The sequence below is a fragment of the Perca flavescens genome, chromosome 5 (genome assembly GCF_004354835.1).
Source record: "Perca flavescens isolate YP-PL-M2 chromosome 5, PFLA_1.0, whole genome shotgun sequence".
In the NCBI taxonomy this organism is placed as follows: Eukaryota; Metazoa; Chordata; class Actinopteri; order Perciformes; family Percidae; genus Perca; species Perca flavescens.
The window spans coordinates 29,578,087-29,596,581 of NC_041335.1; the positions used below are offsets into that span (position 1 = coordinate 29,578,087).

Below are 18,495 nucleotides of genomic sequence, written 5' to 3' on the forward strand. Positions count from 1 at the left end.
GATTGTCAATTTTCTTTCAGCCAAGGCCTCCTTACAAGATAGAGAATGTACCTCCGACCCCCTCATATGTCCCTTGGATTAGTACACCATATAATCTAATACCCTGTTAGAAAGATATTAGACATGTATTAAACATTTTTGCAGATTGTAAGAGTTATAGATTTGTTGGATTAGAACTAAATTTTCATTTTTAGAACAGGCCTGAGGGCTACTCATGTGGATTAGGGGAACATTATCTAGGATCTATTAGACCCCTGGATTAGATTTCTAGGATCTGATTCTGTTGAACGACAGTATGTGAAAATCCAAAAAACAATTAAAAATTATTTTCCTGCTTTTTGAAATATTTTTGCTTTTTGAAAACTTATAAAGGAATAGTGTGTAACATTTAGTGAAAAACTAGTAAAACTTACTAAGGAATAGTGTGTAACATTTAGTGAAAAACTAGTAAAACTTACTAAGGAATAGTAATTAAAATGTCACGTATACAGAAAATTGCAAGTAAATTTTGCTTAAGTGCTTTAGATAGAAACTATTAATTATATTAAATTAAAAATTGTAAATACAATTTACTGACAATATACGTGTGGAAATTGTTGCCTAGCTTTTTCTAAGTAAATATTACTCCACATTTGACCCCCTTTGCATCTAATAGCAAAACTAATGTAACAGTTATTAGCTTTTCAGTTTTTTATACTTTAGGGATATTTATATAAAATCAACTTAAAAGGTCCTAAGATAAGGCTACAAAACATGAAACAGATACTTTTAAATAACAGCACTTTTATTGTGTTTACTACACTGGTGCAAAGATTAAAGCAACAGCTTACAATCACTCCAACACAGTACACTGAGATAAAACATCTAAAATTGGCAGTTAAGTTGCAGACTTTGACTGATTATGCATCGAATTATGCGATCGCATAATCGCGTTTTGCTGGAGGGACTGTATAACAATATACATACACGGCTCTTGGAAAACATGCTTCAACAGTAATAATGCATATCAATGAATTAACAAGTGGTTAACTTGAGATGGATAGCTGCTTCTAAAACCATTTTGCTCTGCTAAACACCATAATTATGAACTGCAGGTTAAACAATACAGTAAGGTCAGAAACATGCGCAAATTCAGTCATCTTAGAAGTTTGTTGCGTAGAGACTGTACTTTGGGAGAGATCTTCAGGACATCCAGCTCCAGAAAGAGCTTCTGAAACACTTTGAATCTGTATTTCATCTTTGGTGGGTAACTTAAGTTCATTGCATAGACAAAGCCCATGAGCAGAAGGCAAGCCTTTGCCACATATCTGCAATCATCAAGCACCTCAGTTCCCTCGATGATGATGGACACATCTGCAGGTGTGTGGTCCTCCTCTGCTGAACTTTCACGGAGGACAAAGATCTTCATGACATGCCCAGCATACTCCTCTTTGATAGCTTCTCTGCTAACATCCTGTCAAAACATGTGAATCTGTGCTTAGATGGAACATATGTAGAATATGTTTTTTTTTTAAAGTTCCTGAATATGGTGATGCACAGGGTTAGTAAGTAAGTAAGTGCCAATTTAATGCAGTCTACATATGATGCACCAGAAATAAGCTCCGAATTAGTTTAATGTTGAATAATATGGATTATAATGATAACTTCTTTCTACACAGATATAGACAAGTTATTATGTAGGGAATTTATTATTTATTGGTTGAAGTATGATTAAGTATGAAGGCAGCTTGGTTAATACAATATCTGCTTTGTTCCAAGCATGAAATAAAAACAAATAAGCATACTGTATTCAGTGTAGCAGAAATAACATCGGCTTTGGGTTTGACAGGCTTAAATCTTCTATTCTAATGAAAAATTTAATTTTAATGATTTAAAATAATTAAATGCTGAAATAATTGAATGAATGTAATGCCCTAACATTTGTTAGCCTAAACTTTGCTAGTCCTATAAACATATTTGTCCCCCCACATAGTTGCATGAATTACTTACAAGTAGAGATATTAATTTACAAATATTAAGATTATATTACTAAACTGAAGAACAAACGCATGTGTGGACACAATCATTTATCAAGTATCAAAAACAAATTGTCAAAATGTACCTGATAGTCTTTGATGAGTTCCTCTCCAGACTCTCCAAGGTACTCCATCAGGCAGCGGATGATGGCATCCCTTCTGCTTTCCACGTGTTGCTGTTTAACACAGAGACATGTGGAACGTTATAAAGAGAACACTACATAACTGTGAACTCACTCATGTATATTAAAGCCAGACTGATTTATCAGTATCCACGCATACGTTTTCTGATCTATTCCAAAATGAACATTTGATATGTAAACTTTGACGTCATGTCATTATTAATCCTGTACAACAGAGGGAACTGTGCTGCTGCTCTATGTAAAGTTAACAAAAAAGGACGAATAAAATGCAGCTTGTCAAGAAATGTAATAGCCACCTCACAAATGGTTAAAACTAGAAACCAGCACAAAAATGAAAATTGTTAACATAAGCCACGTATACAGTATGAATAGTCACCAGAGAAAATTTAGAAGGGCGAGGTGCTGCAACTCAGTCAATTCCGGTATGTGTCACATGTTTGTCCACGGCCCCACCTCTTTAAAAGAGCAGCGGCATAATCTGCCAGACCTAAATTCATTCCGCCAGGTTTAAGCATCAAGGACCTTTGAAAAAAGTATTTTAGCATGATTTTTAAACTAAGATGCGTTTAACAAATGGCAAACTCCTTTAAGAAATAACTTCAATTTGTGTACGTAATGTAAGAGCGTTACAGACAAAAAAAAACTATGCTAAGATACATTTCTGGTTTCTGTGGCGGAGTTTCACACACTCAGTCAGTATGTAAAATAAAGCCACACTAGAGCACCGCTTACTGTGCTCCATGGCTGCAACACAACAAGCGCCTGGCCACTTCGGAAACCAAAACTTGCGCATGTTAAATTTGGAACCCATGATCAGATTTGAAACCAAATCCTCTTAAACGATTCCAATGAAGAAACGATTCCGATGAAATCGTAATTTTTTAAACGATTCCAAGTAGGAATTGGTTCTCGATGCCCAACCCTAGTTGTGAGTCTAGCAGCACAGAAATGGTGATAGGTGTAAACCAAGCCCTGGGTATCCTGCTCTGCCTTTGAGAAAATGAAAGCTCAGATGGACCAATCAGGAATCTTCTCCTTATGAGGTCATTAGGAGCAAGGTTACCTCCCCTTTCTCTTTTCATATAGACCACTAAAGGTCTATATAAAAGAGACTTCAGATACAGTATTAGGGGACCACTGAGATCTATATAAAAGAGACTTCAGATACAGTATTAGGGGACCACTAAGGTCTATATAAAAGAGACTTCAGATACAGTATTAGGGGACCACTAAGGTCTATATAAAAGAGACTTCAGATACAGTATTAGGGGACCACTAAGGTCTATATAAAAGAGACTTCAGATACAGTATTAGGGGACCACTAAGGTCTATATAAAAGAGACTTCAGATACAGTATTAGGGGACCACTAAGGTCTATATAAAAGAGACTTCAGATACAGTATTAGGGGACCACTAAGGTCTATATAAAAGAGACTTCAGATACAGTATTAGGGGACCACTAAGGTCTATATAAAAGAGACTTCAGATACAGTATTAGGGGACCACTAAGGTCTATATAAAAGAGACTTCAGATACAGTATTAGGGGACCACTAAGGTCTATATAAAAGAGACTTCAGATACAGTATTAGGGGACCACTAAGGTCTATATAAAAGAGACTTCAGATACAGTATTAGGGGACCACTAAGGTCTATATAAAAGAGACTTCAGATACAGTATTAGGGGACCACTAAGGTCTATATAAAAGAGACTTCAGATACAGTATTAGGGGACCACTAAGGTCTATATAAAAGAGACTTCAGATACAGTATTAGGGGACCACTAAGGTCTATATAAAAGAGACTTCCAGCTATCCTCAATTTAGTGACAAGCCGCTCCTCAGAGTTTTGCCCAGCACCACCTGAGTTGAAGTCTTTTATTTCTTGGAAAACATAACTTTATTAGTCCCTCAAGTGGTTAAGTTAAGGTGGACCATGGGACAGTCACATTTTAATGAGTGACTGACTTTTTTAGACAAGGCTCATATTTCCTATTCTCAGTAAATAAAAGCCCTACACAAGTTGACTGCAACTGTATGAAATTTACACTTTACCTGACTGAGTGAATTCAGCATGGGTCTCATTTTTGTGCCTGCAACCCCACCCTTTGTCCCAAATATCTCCAGGAGTTTGGGGGTGTAGAAGTCCAGTTTAGACAGAAAGGTTTGCTCTAGGAGAATTGTTGTGATCCTTCTGAACTCCTCTTTGATCTGAAACAAAAAAACAACAACTTAAAAATGTGTTATATCCTGTGGTGCAAAAATTATTATCATATGATTATGTATTTATTGTTCTGTATTTACCTGAGATTCACAGAACAGAGCAGGCCATCTTTCCATGAAGTTTTGGACTGCAGGGCAATGCTTGACAACTTCTAGTCTTCGATATGGGAAAAACCTCTCCATTTTCTCACGAATTATCTTCTCATTGTTTTTCTTCTTTATTTCCATTAGCAAGTGTTCTCTCTCCTTTTCTAAAGTGGCCTCTGTCTCCCCAAATGGCAGTGGTGGTAGAAAGTTCACTTCAGCTTTCTTAGGCCTTTTGATGCCTTTGGGTAAGCCCATTTCATCTGACTTCTGTCTTTTCAGTGAGTTCACCTCAAGCTCTGGACAGGCAAGTTGACAACCTCTTAATTTTGCCCGGCAATTGCCCATTTTATATTTCATCCTCTGCTGCCATCCATATAAGCCATTAAAAGAACCTGGTTTTTTTAGGCACGGGTATTTTTGTACCAAGGCTTCTACCACAGCTAAGACCTGGATACCAGTTGGGTATGCTGTATAGCAAAATATTGCCTCTGCTAATTTCTCAAGTATGCTACTTGTCTGTCTTGGATTGTTTAACAGGGTGCCATCCTTTTGGAAGGCCTGATTTCCTGCCTCCAGCAAAAGGTCTACATCATAAGAAAAGGTAGGTATCTGAAACTTAGCTGGCCACGGCTGAGACCAACTAGATGTTCCGCTTTCATCAGAGGAGAGTAGGATGGTGTCCTGAGATGTAGATGAGTGGCCAGAGTGAAGAGAACTATTAGGAGATTGTTCTGGTAGAGGAGAGTCAATGTCGGATCCCTCCACAGAACTGAGAGTTAAGAGAACTGGTTGAGTTTTTACAATCCTTAGTGTTCCTTTGTCTTCAACTTCATCAATGCAGCTCAAAGTTAAAAACTGGCCACCAAAATCCATGTCTTGATACATCACAGTAAACTCCCCCGGAATATGAAATGTCTCTTGAATAACACAAACAAGGTCCTGAAGTGTACTGGGGATGCCTGAAGGTAGAACCAGTTTGCGGATGTCATCATCTTCAAAAATTATCCGCAGCTTTGCTGGGGTACCCATCTCAAGAGAAGAAGCTGTATCGGGAATTAGTAATGAAGTGTAACTCAACTTGAATACAAACATTGCAGCAATACTTTATCAGTAGCATGTTAATAGGAGAGGCAAATGTGGTGCTTCAAGGTAGCTAGTCGTCTTCCTGCCAAAGTGTAAACAGCCAAGGGATAAAAATCTGCAAGATCTCTTTGCTCAAGTAATTGCACATTGCCTGTGTTGTCCAACTCGTAGCTCCTGAAGTGCTCATTGTACCATGCGTTTTGTAGTTTGACTACAAAAACTGGTTTGTCACAAATCATCATTATCTGTAACACTTCTGCAAAGTCAGGCAATCCTGCAGTAGAACCATAACACACCAACATTCCAGCTGCATAGTTGGTGCCTAAAAAGCACACAAACATCAGGCTCAGAGCCATTCACAAAAACGGTGTTCATTTAGTCTGCAAGTAGGTCATTTAACATCTAGAGTTAAGTCCATTTATTATTTTGTATTACTGTAATTATTTTGTAGGGCTGCACGATTATGTCCAAAATGATTATCACGATTATTTTGATCAATATTGAGATCACGATTAATTATCACGATTATTTGTTGATTTAACCAAAACAAATTTTATTGTCACATAGGCCAATTATAACTGCTTTTACATCCATATTGTGCTACATTCCTCCTTTATTGAAGGATACTGTGAATGAGTATGCCATTTCAGCTGTTGTGCGACCGCTTTCCATACATGCAGGTTTGCCGTAAGGTATCTACCTGACGAAATAGCAACGCGGATTTCATTGGCTCATTACACTGCCACTTACATGTCTGCGTTGCGCTCTGATGCTACGAAACCCACGTTAGGGGCAACATAAAAATTGCTGCATGTCATGCTAGTAAACACTAATAACACGTTACACAGCAGGTAACGTTAGCCCACTGTTAGCCACAGTAGTAACTGGATTAAACACAGCTAAAATGCTGACAGCTAAACGGTGTAGTCTGACTGTATTTCCAACAACGGGACGTCCAACAGTCTGCTGCTAAAGCTATGAGCTAACAGACACCATCTGGCACTATAGTCACTGCTGTTGTCTGAAAAACAAAACATACGGGACATAATGTTGTGTTTACTGGTAAACTGGTAAACATTGTGACCGGCTTATAATGTCCGACTGCTACCTGTTGTGGAAGTTTCCTCCCGTTACTCCTCTGTCCTCTGTGACTGTCTACATCTAGAAACTAAGCTGCGCGGTGCAGGGAACAACTCTGATTGGCTCACAGAGGCACGTGATCAGAGAGTGGTTTATGGAGCGCTGGAGTGGCTTTGCAAAAACTTTGATAATGAGCGTTCTATGACGCATTTTAAATATCGCTCGATCACACAAATTTGATCGTGGGAAGCCAAAATCGTGATCGTGATTAAAATTCGATTAATTGTGCAGCCCTATTATTTTGCAAATTTTTTGCATAAATGAAAAAAATAAAAACAGCACATAAACAGTCGACATACCTTCAATACTGACATACACATCAAGTCCGGTACTATTGATGTCTGTTGAGAAATAAAATATGAATCATGCTTTATTTTCTTAGCTAGGCACATCAGCAATCTCAGAAATAATCTAATCAGGCTTATAGATAATTAAAGATTGGGTAATTAATTGAGCAAACTAAACATAGTACTGATACTTCATCTAATATACATAGCCAGACTGAATACAGCATTTTTTATAATTAGTAAGGTAAAATTATTGGTTGATTACTTAGTCAGCTTACTTAACTGTCATTAATGACCAATAACCACATCCAAGTAGACATTCCCATATGCATCTGTACACCAAATACACCTAGCAGGCTGTTACATGTGTTGATTTTTTTTGTCGAGGTGACAAATAAAAGACACTGACTCTGTCGTGTTTCCATAGATACCAACAAGCGCGCATCTCAAACTGTATTAAGAACAATATCCAACAAAAAATAAATAATAAATACACCGAACAAGCGAACCTCGCTTCGTGACGCACTGCTCATGGAAATATAGCGGTACTGTGGTTCAGTTAAGTAGAAGCATTTCAACAGATTTGAAAAATGATTATACCACTTAGCTACCTGTGGTTTACCAATCCCCTGTATAAATGCGGGAGTGTGTGATTTGTCCAGCCGGAGCGCGGACTGCCCCCCACCATCTCCCAAAAGAAAACAACTTAACGGTAGCGTTACACCAGTGCCATATTTTACATTCAAAAAGGCGAATATGAAGCTCCAATTAAGAAACTTAAAGACATATTATTTCTGCAACAAAGAGTAGTGATGTGTGCCACGTGCACGAAACCGTGCCAAGTTCGCTAGCATGATAACAAGCTAGCATTGTTAGCTGGCTAAACTGCTCAACTACGTTTTCGATACCAAAACACTGACTTAAGCTGACAAACAAACGGGGACATGAAATGTTAAACAGTCATATAAACATACTCACGTGGCTCCACATCCACAAATTTTCACTTCAAAATGGCTTATGAATTCCCAAACTGTCCTTTCTGCTCAAAAGTTGCTGTCCTCGTCCTGACCGGTCCTGACCTGTTGGTGTGTTAGGTGAAGTAACGTGCGCAAAATCTTCTCTGACGTCACCAACGGAGCTTGCCAAACTGGCTCCCAGTTGCAAGTAAATTTCAATTGATTTTGGCAGGTAATACATTCAACACAATAGTTAAGTAAATATTACTTGGTGTTTTTACATATAAATTTACATATAAAAATGACGATACAAAATTATATATAAATACCAAGTAACACATTAAATAAAGCTAAACATTTTTAAGTAAAACCACTGAAATGATAATTTCTAGTAGAATTTAATTGTGTAATAAATGTAATATTTACAAGGCCAAACAATCATTTTATAGCACCATGCATATGTATAAAGGAAATATCGTCATATGAGATGGTTTTTACGTATATCCAACCTGATGCTTGCTTTAAGACTGTATTACCATGTAAGGTGAAACAAATGTGATAAAACACACCTCGCTGTGATGGGGGGTTGAACCCCAAGAAATGTACATATAAAAATGGGTGCTTTGCCAAAAAGCGCTCTCTCCCTTGGGCTCGTTTTTTGCTCTTTTGACCAATACCCTACGAGTAGGGACCTCCTGTGTCTTAGAGCATTTTTTGAGTGATTGAACTCTGTTCATTTTTTCATTTATTTTATTTGTTAACTCTTTGCTTTTTCAAAAGATAATAAAACCACCCGTGTTCGTCTTGAGCAAGGTGACCCAAAAAACCTTGTGAGTCTTTTTTTGCTCTTTTAGAAGACCTTCTTTCCTTTTTTCCTATATCTTCTTTTTTGCCGCTTACCCGTGTGAGCGGCGACACCCCGAAAGGGGAAGTGGTGGCCTCCTCTTTAACCGTGCGGTTCCTCTTGTCTCGTCATCGGGTTTCCACTGTAGCGAGAACCCGCGAGTGCGGGGGTGTGTGTGTCTCCCTAAAAATAATCTAAAAACCATAGGGAAGTATCTAAACTAATTCCTTTGAACCTATTAATGTTTATAATACAATATTTATAATATTTGAACCTATAATGTTTTAATACCTACAGTATTAAATATAGGGAAGTATCGGAAATAAATCCTTTAATATAGGCTTAACCATCCGCCCCGCTGACAGTATCTGTAACGGCTGTACGGCAGAAGAGGGTTTAGAGGGCGAGGGTTATCTAGAGGGAGAAAGGGAGTTGGCTTTAAATGAAAAAGTGATACCATGACTAGATAACTGTCACATCGTTCCACAATTCAAAACTTAAAATATTATCCGTTCAACTATGAAACCGCTCGTAAAATAATAAAATAAAATAAAAACTATATTATGATCATTTAAATAATAATCTGGACACGTTAGAGTTTAAATTCCTACCTAGATAATGTTCAAACCCAACAAATCTAACCCTCTTAGAATCTGCAAATATTTTTAATAGCCTACATGTCTTTTATCTTCTTATTATGGCTAATTTTCCATGTCATATTGTGGATTTTTTGACAAGATGACAAGTGACCTATACTGTATATAGAATTCAATGAGCATCTGAGTATACAGAATAAGAACACATGCACAAGCATGAGCCCAATTATTGTAGGTTGCCTGATCTGAACCCCACGGAGCACCCCTGGGGTCAGCTGAGAAAAGAAATACTAAACCGTGCACACAGAATAAAAATCTGTTCCCTCAGTTTCAAAAACTGCGAGCACGGATTCATAATCCATGCCCTCGGTTTTATAAAAGAGAGCAAAGTTAGAAAGATATTCACAGATTCGAACTTCTGGGATCAATTAGGCTACTCTATAGCGAAATAACATTGGTCTCTACAAGTAGCCGGCGGTGAGACGGCAGTAAGACGAGGGCTTAGGGACCGTCTACAAACTACAACACCGACACAAAAATATTTATTAATTTAATGATTAAATAAGGTAGTGTCTCCAAACTTACCTCAATTATAACTTGTCTCCTGCTAGTTGTACTACAGCACTTACTTTAAAAAAATAAGTTTGGAGACACTACCTTATTACTAATATAGGCTACAGTCTATATGGTAGAGACCAATGTTATTTCTCCAGGTTGGAGGACGACCCGTTTTGATGAAAATTAGTTTGTAGCTCGTTGTTAACCTTACTACGTTAGGAAAGATGCATCGTTTGTGATATAATAACATTTCGCTATAGAGTAATTGATTCCAGAAGTTCGAATCTGTGAATATCTTTCTAACTTTGCTCACTTTTATAAAACAGTTTATAAAACCGAGGGAACGGATTTTTATTCCGTGCGCACGGTTTAGTTTTTTTTTCTCAGCTGACCCCAGGCCCAGGGGGGCTCCGTATGAACTAAATTGAACTGGTCTGTCATTCCCTGAAGAACTTCATGCGACGTGAAGCCAAGACACAGAACAAAGAGGAGGTAAGTGAGACATTTTGGATGACTCAATTCTGGTTATCTAATAATACAATAATATAACACTTTGACAGAGGCCATTCTGATGTCTGAGTACTTAACATTTGGTAATTCATGTACATTTTACTGGTAAAACTTGTACTGAAAGTAAAATTATGAATGCAGGAATATTTTTACAAGGAGGTATTGCTACTGGATCTCAACATCCCTTCAGTCATCTGTGACTACATTAATGTTCGATTTGGGGTAACTGTAAGGATATCTATCACAGTAAAACCTTTGGCATCCTATGGCTCGATACAAAGGTTGGTGTGGGTGAGCTGAGCTGGAGCACTGGAGGGCGTGGTGGTTCCCTGGCACCCTAAATCCTCTGCTGAGCCTTTTCAGGGAGTTGTGGTGAATGTAATTTAATAGGCCTACAATAAGAACAATATGAGAAATGTCCAATTAATGAACCCCAAGCTAAAACCTTTCTAACAGCAGGTTTCTACATTGTACTAGCCTATACATAAACAAAAGGAAGTTTCATCAGATCCCGGTGTAATTAATAGGCCTACTAAATTGTTCTGTTCATATTTTTCCCTCACCGCATCACTTGTTGATGACTCGCTAACATCCTGCAAAACCAGTTTGACAAACAAATTTCCCAGTGATGTAAGAGGACAGGAGCAGCGTCTCTGGGATTTCTCAAGTGCAATATCCAAACCACTTCCTAAAACGGCTGAGTCATACTTCTACACCCACACCTAGTCCACGTGTTACACACATACTACAAACCTGACGTAGGCCTACTGGCAGCAATAAACAATGAGCGGACATTTCATCACCGTGTGTCATTAATGTTACTGATTGTATGATAGAAAAGCTGACTGCTTCAAATAATATTAGACACCAATGCGGGTCTTGGCATGGCCATAGTGGGATTTGTAGTATCGCGAGCCAAATCGGTGTGGTCAACACGTATACGTACGCAGCTACGTACACAAGCTTCCACTTAGCTAAAACGGCAGTTGTCGAAAGGCAGTAAAAGGTAATAAGAGTCAAAAATAGAATTGGATACAGCAATCAATTATACAGTAAGTTAAATTAAAATGGCGAGTTAAAATGAGACCAATGATAAAAGCATCCCAAAAATGTCTGAAACCCTTACACAACCATAGGAGTCTGGTACGCTGCTACACTAGACTGCTGACCTTGTGATTCTGTCTCTAATTGCTCATATATAATTTATATTTTTTACTTTTATTCTTATTTTAGTTTTATATTCTTCTCATTTTAATTTCTCTATTTATCTGTAGGCGTACTTATTTCTGTCCTTGTGATCCTGCAACAGCTGAATTTCCCTTCAGGGGATCAATAAAGGCTCATCTAATAATCCAACACTAAATAAACTTTATACCTTTCTTTCAACCTGAAATCAGTTGGACAGTGACAACAAGTGTTGTGGAATATAAAGAAAAATCTAAAAAGTGTAGAAGTCCTGAGAGGAAATCAAATCGATTCCAAAGGTCCATAGAGAAATATATCTCAGCTTTATTAATAACTTTCTTCATCGTCAAAACTCATTAAGACAGAAATTATAAAACAGTATTTACACCTTGTTTCTCTGTTTGTTTGTATTTAACTTGGAGCATTCCAGAGACAATTAGTTTTTTTCCCCAAAACTCAAGTTGCTCTTTTCGCTCTGTTCCCAAGTTAAATTAATGACAAAAGTCTTTCTGTTTACTACAATAACCGACCTTATTCAGATGTAAAAAAAAAAAGAAAAAAAAGAGAAAATAAAATAAACAAAGATTTACAGGCATTCACGCAAATACACAATTAACCGAGAGTATGATTTGAAAACAGGTGAGGGAGAAAATCTACAAAATGAACCTTCCTTTGAAATAGGTGTGTGTGTGAGTGTGTGTGTGTATAATTCAGGAATGTACACACACAAAAGTCATTAAAAGATAGTGAAGGCAACAGAAAGGCGAGTCAGTGAGCTCATTTCAGAAGCTTTTTGTTCCTGTGAAGACATGACAGCTAAAAAAGAACGAGAAAAAAAAAAGCTTTGTCATGTTTAGGAGTCAGCGTAGATGATGAGGATTGTGACATCCTGGTTAGTAACAGTATTGCGACAGATCTGAACTGACAACTTTGGCAATTTTGTGGCTTTTTTGTAAGAAAAAGAGTGCTTTCCTCACTAAAGTGCTTTTATTTTTAAATGACAAAAGAGTCCGGACTGTTCCAACTTCCTTCAATCCCCAAAAATGGAGAGCAATAAATGTGGAATTCTTGTTTAAAATATATAAACACAAACATTTCTCAGAAGCAGAGCTGCTGTATGCAGAATAAACCCCATTGGTTGAGTTAAACATCCGCACCTTTCAAAATAAAATCACTATAGCTTTAATACTCCCTGGGCTTTATTTAAGATAAAAATATGACTATTTTGTCAGTAGTTAAAGAATATATGCCATTATTGTTGTCCAGTGCCAGTCCCATTTGTGACCTTAGCACTCCATACATTTCTCAATGACTGAGTAAGAGTGTTTACACGAAACTGAGAGGAAACGTTTTTATTACCGGTTATTAAGAAGCAGGATGCATGAGCTCACAGACGGGCCTGAAGTTATGCAATGCTTTCGTGAGTAGAAACTAATCTTCTATAGGCCACAAGCCACAGCGTGCCATAGCAAGGGGAAATGTTTAAACTTTGATTTGGTCCTTGGCAAACATCGTCTGGAAGAATACAGGGACAATGTACGAGATAACAAAAATACATTTTAAGATTTAATTTAACAGATTTAATCGGGATAACACAACAGATTAAAACAATTTTCCTGTAAGATTTGTGCGGAGATAGACATGTGACCAAATCACAGAATACATATTGAGTCACGAATAGCAGCATGCTATCAAAGTCTCATGGGAGCTGTAGTTTTTGAATGCTAACAGTCCAGTTCAGTAGACCCATTTGTCATTATTAACATTACGACATATGAATATTATGGACATTAAACCCTGTAGAAATATTGCTGGTTTTCAAAATGAAAGAAATCCTTTATGAGAAAATAAACTGAGGTGCAGGAACTTTGGCTCCGGACATTAGAGAGCTAGCTTAGCTTGATATTACAAATTCAAACTAGCTCATATATTAATGTACGTAAACTACTGTAGCCCTCTAAACAACAATGTGAGCCAATAGTTGACTATTTTTATAATTATTGTATATTTTAGTTTTATTCAATCATAAAACATCCTACATAACTGCTTTTCTAGAAAAAAACAATAGGTCACAAAATGCATAAAGTGCATAAAAAGGGTCATTTTAGTTTTTATTCTTATTTATATTTGTCCTCCTTGCTAGTAAGCTATATTTGGCTGTATCCTTGTCTTCACCCACTGAAGTTTTACTCAACCAATAATATTACTAAAAATGCAATCTGCTGTGATTTTAGTGTTGTGGAACTCCACATTGAAATATAATTAGTGTAATTGTGAAAATTTTCCAGTAAAAAGAAAATAGATTGGAAAAGTACCACAGTGTATGAAGGCATCAGGTAAACTGGACACCAGACTCAAACTAAAGTGGTTTTAAGGCGGAGTAAAACAAGCTCAGAAAGTCCCATAAAGCGTCCAGAGTTTAGGTTAAATAAACTGGCAGTGACTTTAACAAAGTAATGTTCATAATAACTGACAAAGCATCGAGTTCAGCTCAAATAATTGAGTCTTGTAGATAAATCGTTAGCAACCTGTTAACAAGACAAAATAACAGGACAGCTCAGACCCACAATGCAACAGCCCATAAACCAACTTGTCCAATTATTCTTTAGATTATCACCGCTCGTGTCTTTGGCAGAAAATTTTCTTACACTCAAAAACATTAAATCAATTATCCATTACTTCTTTAGCAAACTGTCTGCTTGCTTAATTTTTTAGCCAATATGTTTATATCTGGGTTTTGGAAACATTCAAAAATATTTCACGTACTGCAAAACCCTAAAAACCTACTGACTCAAAAGTACATCAAGTTACTTTTCTCGGTCTTAAAAATAAATAAATAAAAAAACTTGTGACATTTAAACTTTCAAGTATGAAAACCTGAAAATAGTCATTCCAATTCATTTGAAAACATCTTTTTTTTTTTTTCAAGTTTTCAGTTTTTCCAACATTCCCCCTTTAGGACAGGAGGAGTCCTGTTTCGGTTGCAGAATGAATTATATTTTCTGTGGAATAGTGAACAAATAACAAGATGACCACATATTTCAGTATGACCACAACAGTGCTTCAGTAGTGTTCCTTCCACAGAATTTCACACCATTTGTTCCTTGATAGAAGTGGAATTTGCATTCTGGTATATGTAGTTGGAAATCAATCTTTACCATTGATGTCTCGTTGTGTGAACGCCAAACATCTTCGCAGGAATAACAAGACTAGAAAGCAGTCCTTTCTCTTTGGTTTTAAAAACATAAAATCAGATGAATGATTCACTTTTCATGTTGTTTATCACCAAAAAAAAAAAAAAAAAAAAAAAAAAAAAAAAGCCATGAAACACCACTGTGGTTCTGCTAGAAATCAATCAAAGAAAAATCCGTCACAAGACAAAAAAAAAAAAAAGTTTTAGAAAAGATATTTCCTTTAAAATCTCCTCAGAAGGTACACTAAAACACAACTGGAGTGTGTGCTGTTCTGTGAAATACATGCATTTTGATAATCATAAAATATACAACATTGTTTCCCATAAAGCTGAAAAAATGTGGCCAATGGCGGGGCTGAACAGTGTGTTTGGCTACAGAAATACAAACAGTAAATGTTTGCTGGGGGATTTGGGGGAAGGGGTGAGTACAGCCCTTCCCCCAAATCTGATTTACAAAAAAGGAAACCCAAACATAACCACTGAATGCAAAGGAACATATAACATGTAAAATCTCACGAGGCAAAACATTTCCCCTTATTGACAATATAATATGTACATACACATCGAACTTAATAAATAAAGTCTCAGATTTCTTAAAGTATTTTCTAGTCAGAATGTGAATGCTTCCCTCTTTTGGTTTCTGTTCCCACCAAGTCTGGTGATGGCCATTTTGGTCAAGTACACACACGCACACGCACACGCGCACACACACACACACACACACACACACACACACACACACACACACACACACACACACACACACACACACACAGATGCAGACACACAGATGCAGACACACCGACAACCCACCCCTTAGGAAAGGACTCAAAGTGCTCTCAAACATCAACCACCTTTGGAAAAACTGATTCCTACACGACCTCCCTTTACAGATCGATCATCAACATATTGATTGTCTTAGTCACGATACAAACTGGCTGTCTATTACTGCTGAATCTCTTAACTCTGGGATAAAGGGTCTGGTCTATTAATGATTCTATCCAGGACACAATCAGGGGAAAAAAAAGAAATCTAGAAATCTAACCCAACCCCCCCTCCCCCAAAAAAAAATAGTCTTGTGTGTCCGTCTCTCACAGAATTCATCAATAAATATCTAACTATGAATTTCTATGGAACATATATTACTTTGTTTGAACTCCACTGACATGCTCGGGTTGTCTTTGTCTACTAGCTGTATGGATGGGGAGAAGGGGATGCAGGATGCTACACATGCGGCGGTGGGTTTGGTTTGAGGCTTCCGGTTGGACCGTACTCGCATAAATGTATGTACGTCGGCGAGAGCAGGGGGAGAAGGAGGGCGGAGTCTCCCTGAGTCTCTCATTAGGTAAAGTGAATTGGAAGCAACACACACATTTCAAACACACACACACACACACACACACACACACACACACACACACACAGAGAAGGAAACTCGCAAATTGACTGATCTTCCGATCTTTGTCATCAGTTAATACACTAAGGCGTGCGCACGCACACGCACACACACACACACACACACACACACACACACACACACACACAACAGATGAGTGTTTGCGGTGAGTCTTGAAGTTCCCACAATAAAAAGGGGTCATGTCTGTGTGTGTGCATGTGTATGTTTAATCCTTGCATATTTACACAATATGCATGCACATGGCTTGTCTATTGATGTCCGTGTGTCTGTATTCCCACTCTCTCTCTCTCTCTCACACACACACACACACACACACACACACACACACACACACACACACACACACAGAGAAGGAAACTCGCAAATTGACTGATCTTCCGATCTTTGTCATCAGTTAATACACTAAGGCGCACGCACACGCACACACACACACACACACACACACACACACACACACACACACACAACAGATGAGTGTTTGCGGTGAGTCTTGAAGTTCCCACAATAAAAAGGGGTCATGTCTGTGTGTGTGCATGTGTATGTTTAATCCTTGCATATTTACACAATATGCATGCACATGGCTTGTCTATTGATGTCCGTGTGTCTGTATTCCCACTCTCTCTCTCTCTCTCTCACACACACACACACACACACACACACACACACACACACACACACACACACACACACACACACACACACACACACACACACACACACACACACACACACACACACACACACACACACACACACACACACACACACACACACACCTCCCCTCCTCAGCATACATTCAAGCGTAGTAGTGCATGCGTGCAAAAGGAGTATGTAGGGGGTCAAACGCTGTTTCCCAGCTGGCTGTGGTGGTTGGCTGTGTGCGGTGAGTTCTGCTCGTTGAGGAGGAGAAGCGTTGTCTCGTCCGGACCGTTCTCTGTAGGGGTGGAGTCTGCTCCCAGGTCCGTGATGGTGATGGTGGTGTTGGCGGTGGCAGGGGGAGTGGTATGATCCAGGTTAATCGTGTTGTGGCTGCTCTCCGGGGACTGGGGCGTGCTGTCCAGAAGGGACGCCATCAGACCGTTCTGGTACTGGGCCCGTGTGACCTGAGGGAAAGAGGGGAGACCAAAACTGAGAAGTGTTGTTGTCTTCGGTCTACCAGAAGTAAAGCTTAAAGTTAGAAATTTTGGGAGAAACGTTTTTTTTTCCGCTTTCTTGCTGATGAATTAGATACGGTCAATACCACTCTTATGTCTGTACAAAAAAAATATGAAGCTAGAGCCTTATACTGAATAGGCCGATATGAGATGTTATATCCATCTTCCAACTCTCAGCAAAGGAAAGAAGAAAGCTACATCTCTAAAATGTCAACCTGTACCTAAAGGGGTAAAGGATTTCTGACATAACAATCTATCCCAGGAAAAATAATTATACTATACTACAACACTTTATACCAGTAAGCACTGACTTAGCTAATTGGCTAATTTGCAGGTAAATAAAGGTCTAGGCATCTAGTTTAAAATGTGTCTATATTTGGTTGAAAATTGTAGTTGAATATAGATAAGCTTCATATATAATGACTAAGCAGGTAAACTTCATGTTGAAATGAACACTGTACATGCTGGTAAGATGTTTTTTTTCCTGGTATTGGAAGAGAGGGCACTTCAATTTGCTGCTGGTAAATACCGACATTGTCATGACAGTTGTTGGAGAAAGCAACTTTGGGACAGCCTGTACAGATGTGAGAGAACAGAACTTTTTCTTTTCTAGTATTTTCTATGGCTGTGGTATAAATGCCCATACAATACAATACAGTTGTATATCCCTTCTTGGAGAATGTTTTGGGTACCTCTACTATATCTGGTTTACACTATTCTATCAAAGATTAAAATGTATAACCAACCTTGACAAACTGCAGGTCAGTGAGAGCTCGGACATAGAAGTCAGGCGTGTACTGCTGCAAGGGGATGCTGCTGTTGAGCTGGCTGTTGCTGCCGGTGATGGAGAGGGACTCTGTCCGGTCGGCTCCGCTCAGAGAGGTTGTGCGGTTCAACCCGCTGACATTAGATGGCGAACGAAACTCTACACGCACACGCGCCCACACACACACACACACACACGCACGCGCACACACACACACACACACACACACACACACACACACACACACACACACACACACACACAGAATATAAGGTTATAACCGCTTCTAAAAGACAAAATGATTCAGTCCCTCCAGAAAAACGCGATTATGCGATCGCATA

The 18,495-nt window shown here is 38.3% G+C and overlaps 2 protein-coding genes across 2 annotated transcripts in view; both read right to left on the reverse strand.

The window, feature by feature from the left end:
• Positions 1-787: 787 nt before the first annotated feature.
• On the reverse strand, positions 788-8,088 carry LOC114555819 (uncharacterized). Its single transcript, XM_028578532.1, has 6 exons — positions 7,954-8,088; positions 6,988-7,029; positions 4,460-5,508; positions 4,211-4,366; positions 2,102-2,191; positions 788-1,453 (listed from the first exon to the last, which is right to left on the reverse strand). Exons 3-6 carry the CDS (start codon positions 5,492-5,494, stop codon positions 1,136-1,138), a joined length of 1,599 nt encoding a protein of 532 aa, XP_028434333.1. The 5' UTR covers positions 5,495-5,508; positions 6,988-7,029; positions 7,954-8,088; the 3' UTR covers positions 788-1,135.
• Positions 8,089-16,975: 8,887 nt separating this feature from the next.
• LOC114556034 (metal transporter CNNM4) overlaps positions 16,976-18,495 on the reverse strand; it is a 45,729-nt gene continuing 44,209 nt past the window's right edge. Inside the window, exons 6-7 of the mRNA XM_028578856.1 lie at positions 18,135-18,313; positions 16,976-17,337 (exon numbers count right to left, since the gene is read on the reverse strand). Of these exons, the coding sequence (XP_028434657.1) occupies positions 17,074-17,337; positions 18,135-18,313 (443 nt within the window). The 3' untranslated portion in view covers positions 16,976-17,073. The remainder of the gene's footprint in view (positions 17,338-18,134; positions 18,314-18,495) is intronic.

What these genes read in the sequence shown, in the direction of transcription:
- LOC114555819 (XM_028578532.1), bottom strand. Translation starts at nt 5,494, where the DNA reads ATGGGTACCCCAGCAAAGCTGCGGATAATTTTTGAAGATGATGACATC. An exon ending in CTCTGTTCTGTGAATCTCAG is followed by an intron (nt 4,367 to 4,459) that starts GTAAATACAGAA and finishes TTTTTGTTTCAG; the next exon opens with ATCAAAGAGGAGTTCAGAAG. An exon ending in TGCTGAATTCACTCAGTCAG is followed by an intron (nt 2,192 to 4,210) that starts GTAAAGTGTAAA and finishes TGTGTTAAACAG; the next exon opens with CAACACGTGGAAAGCAGAAG.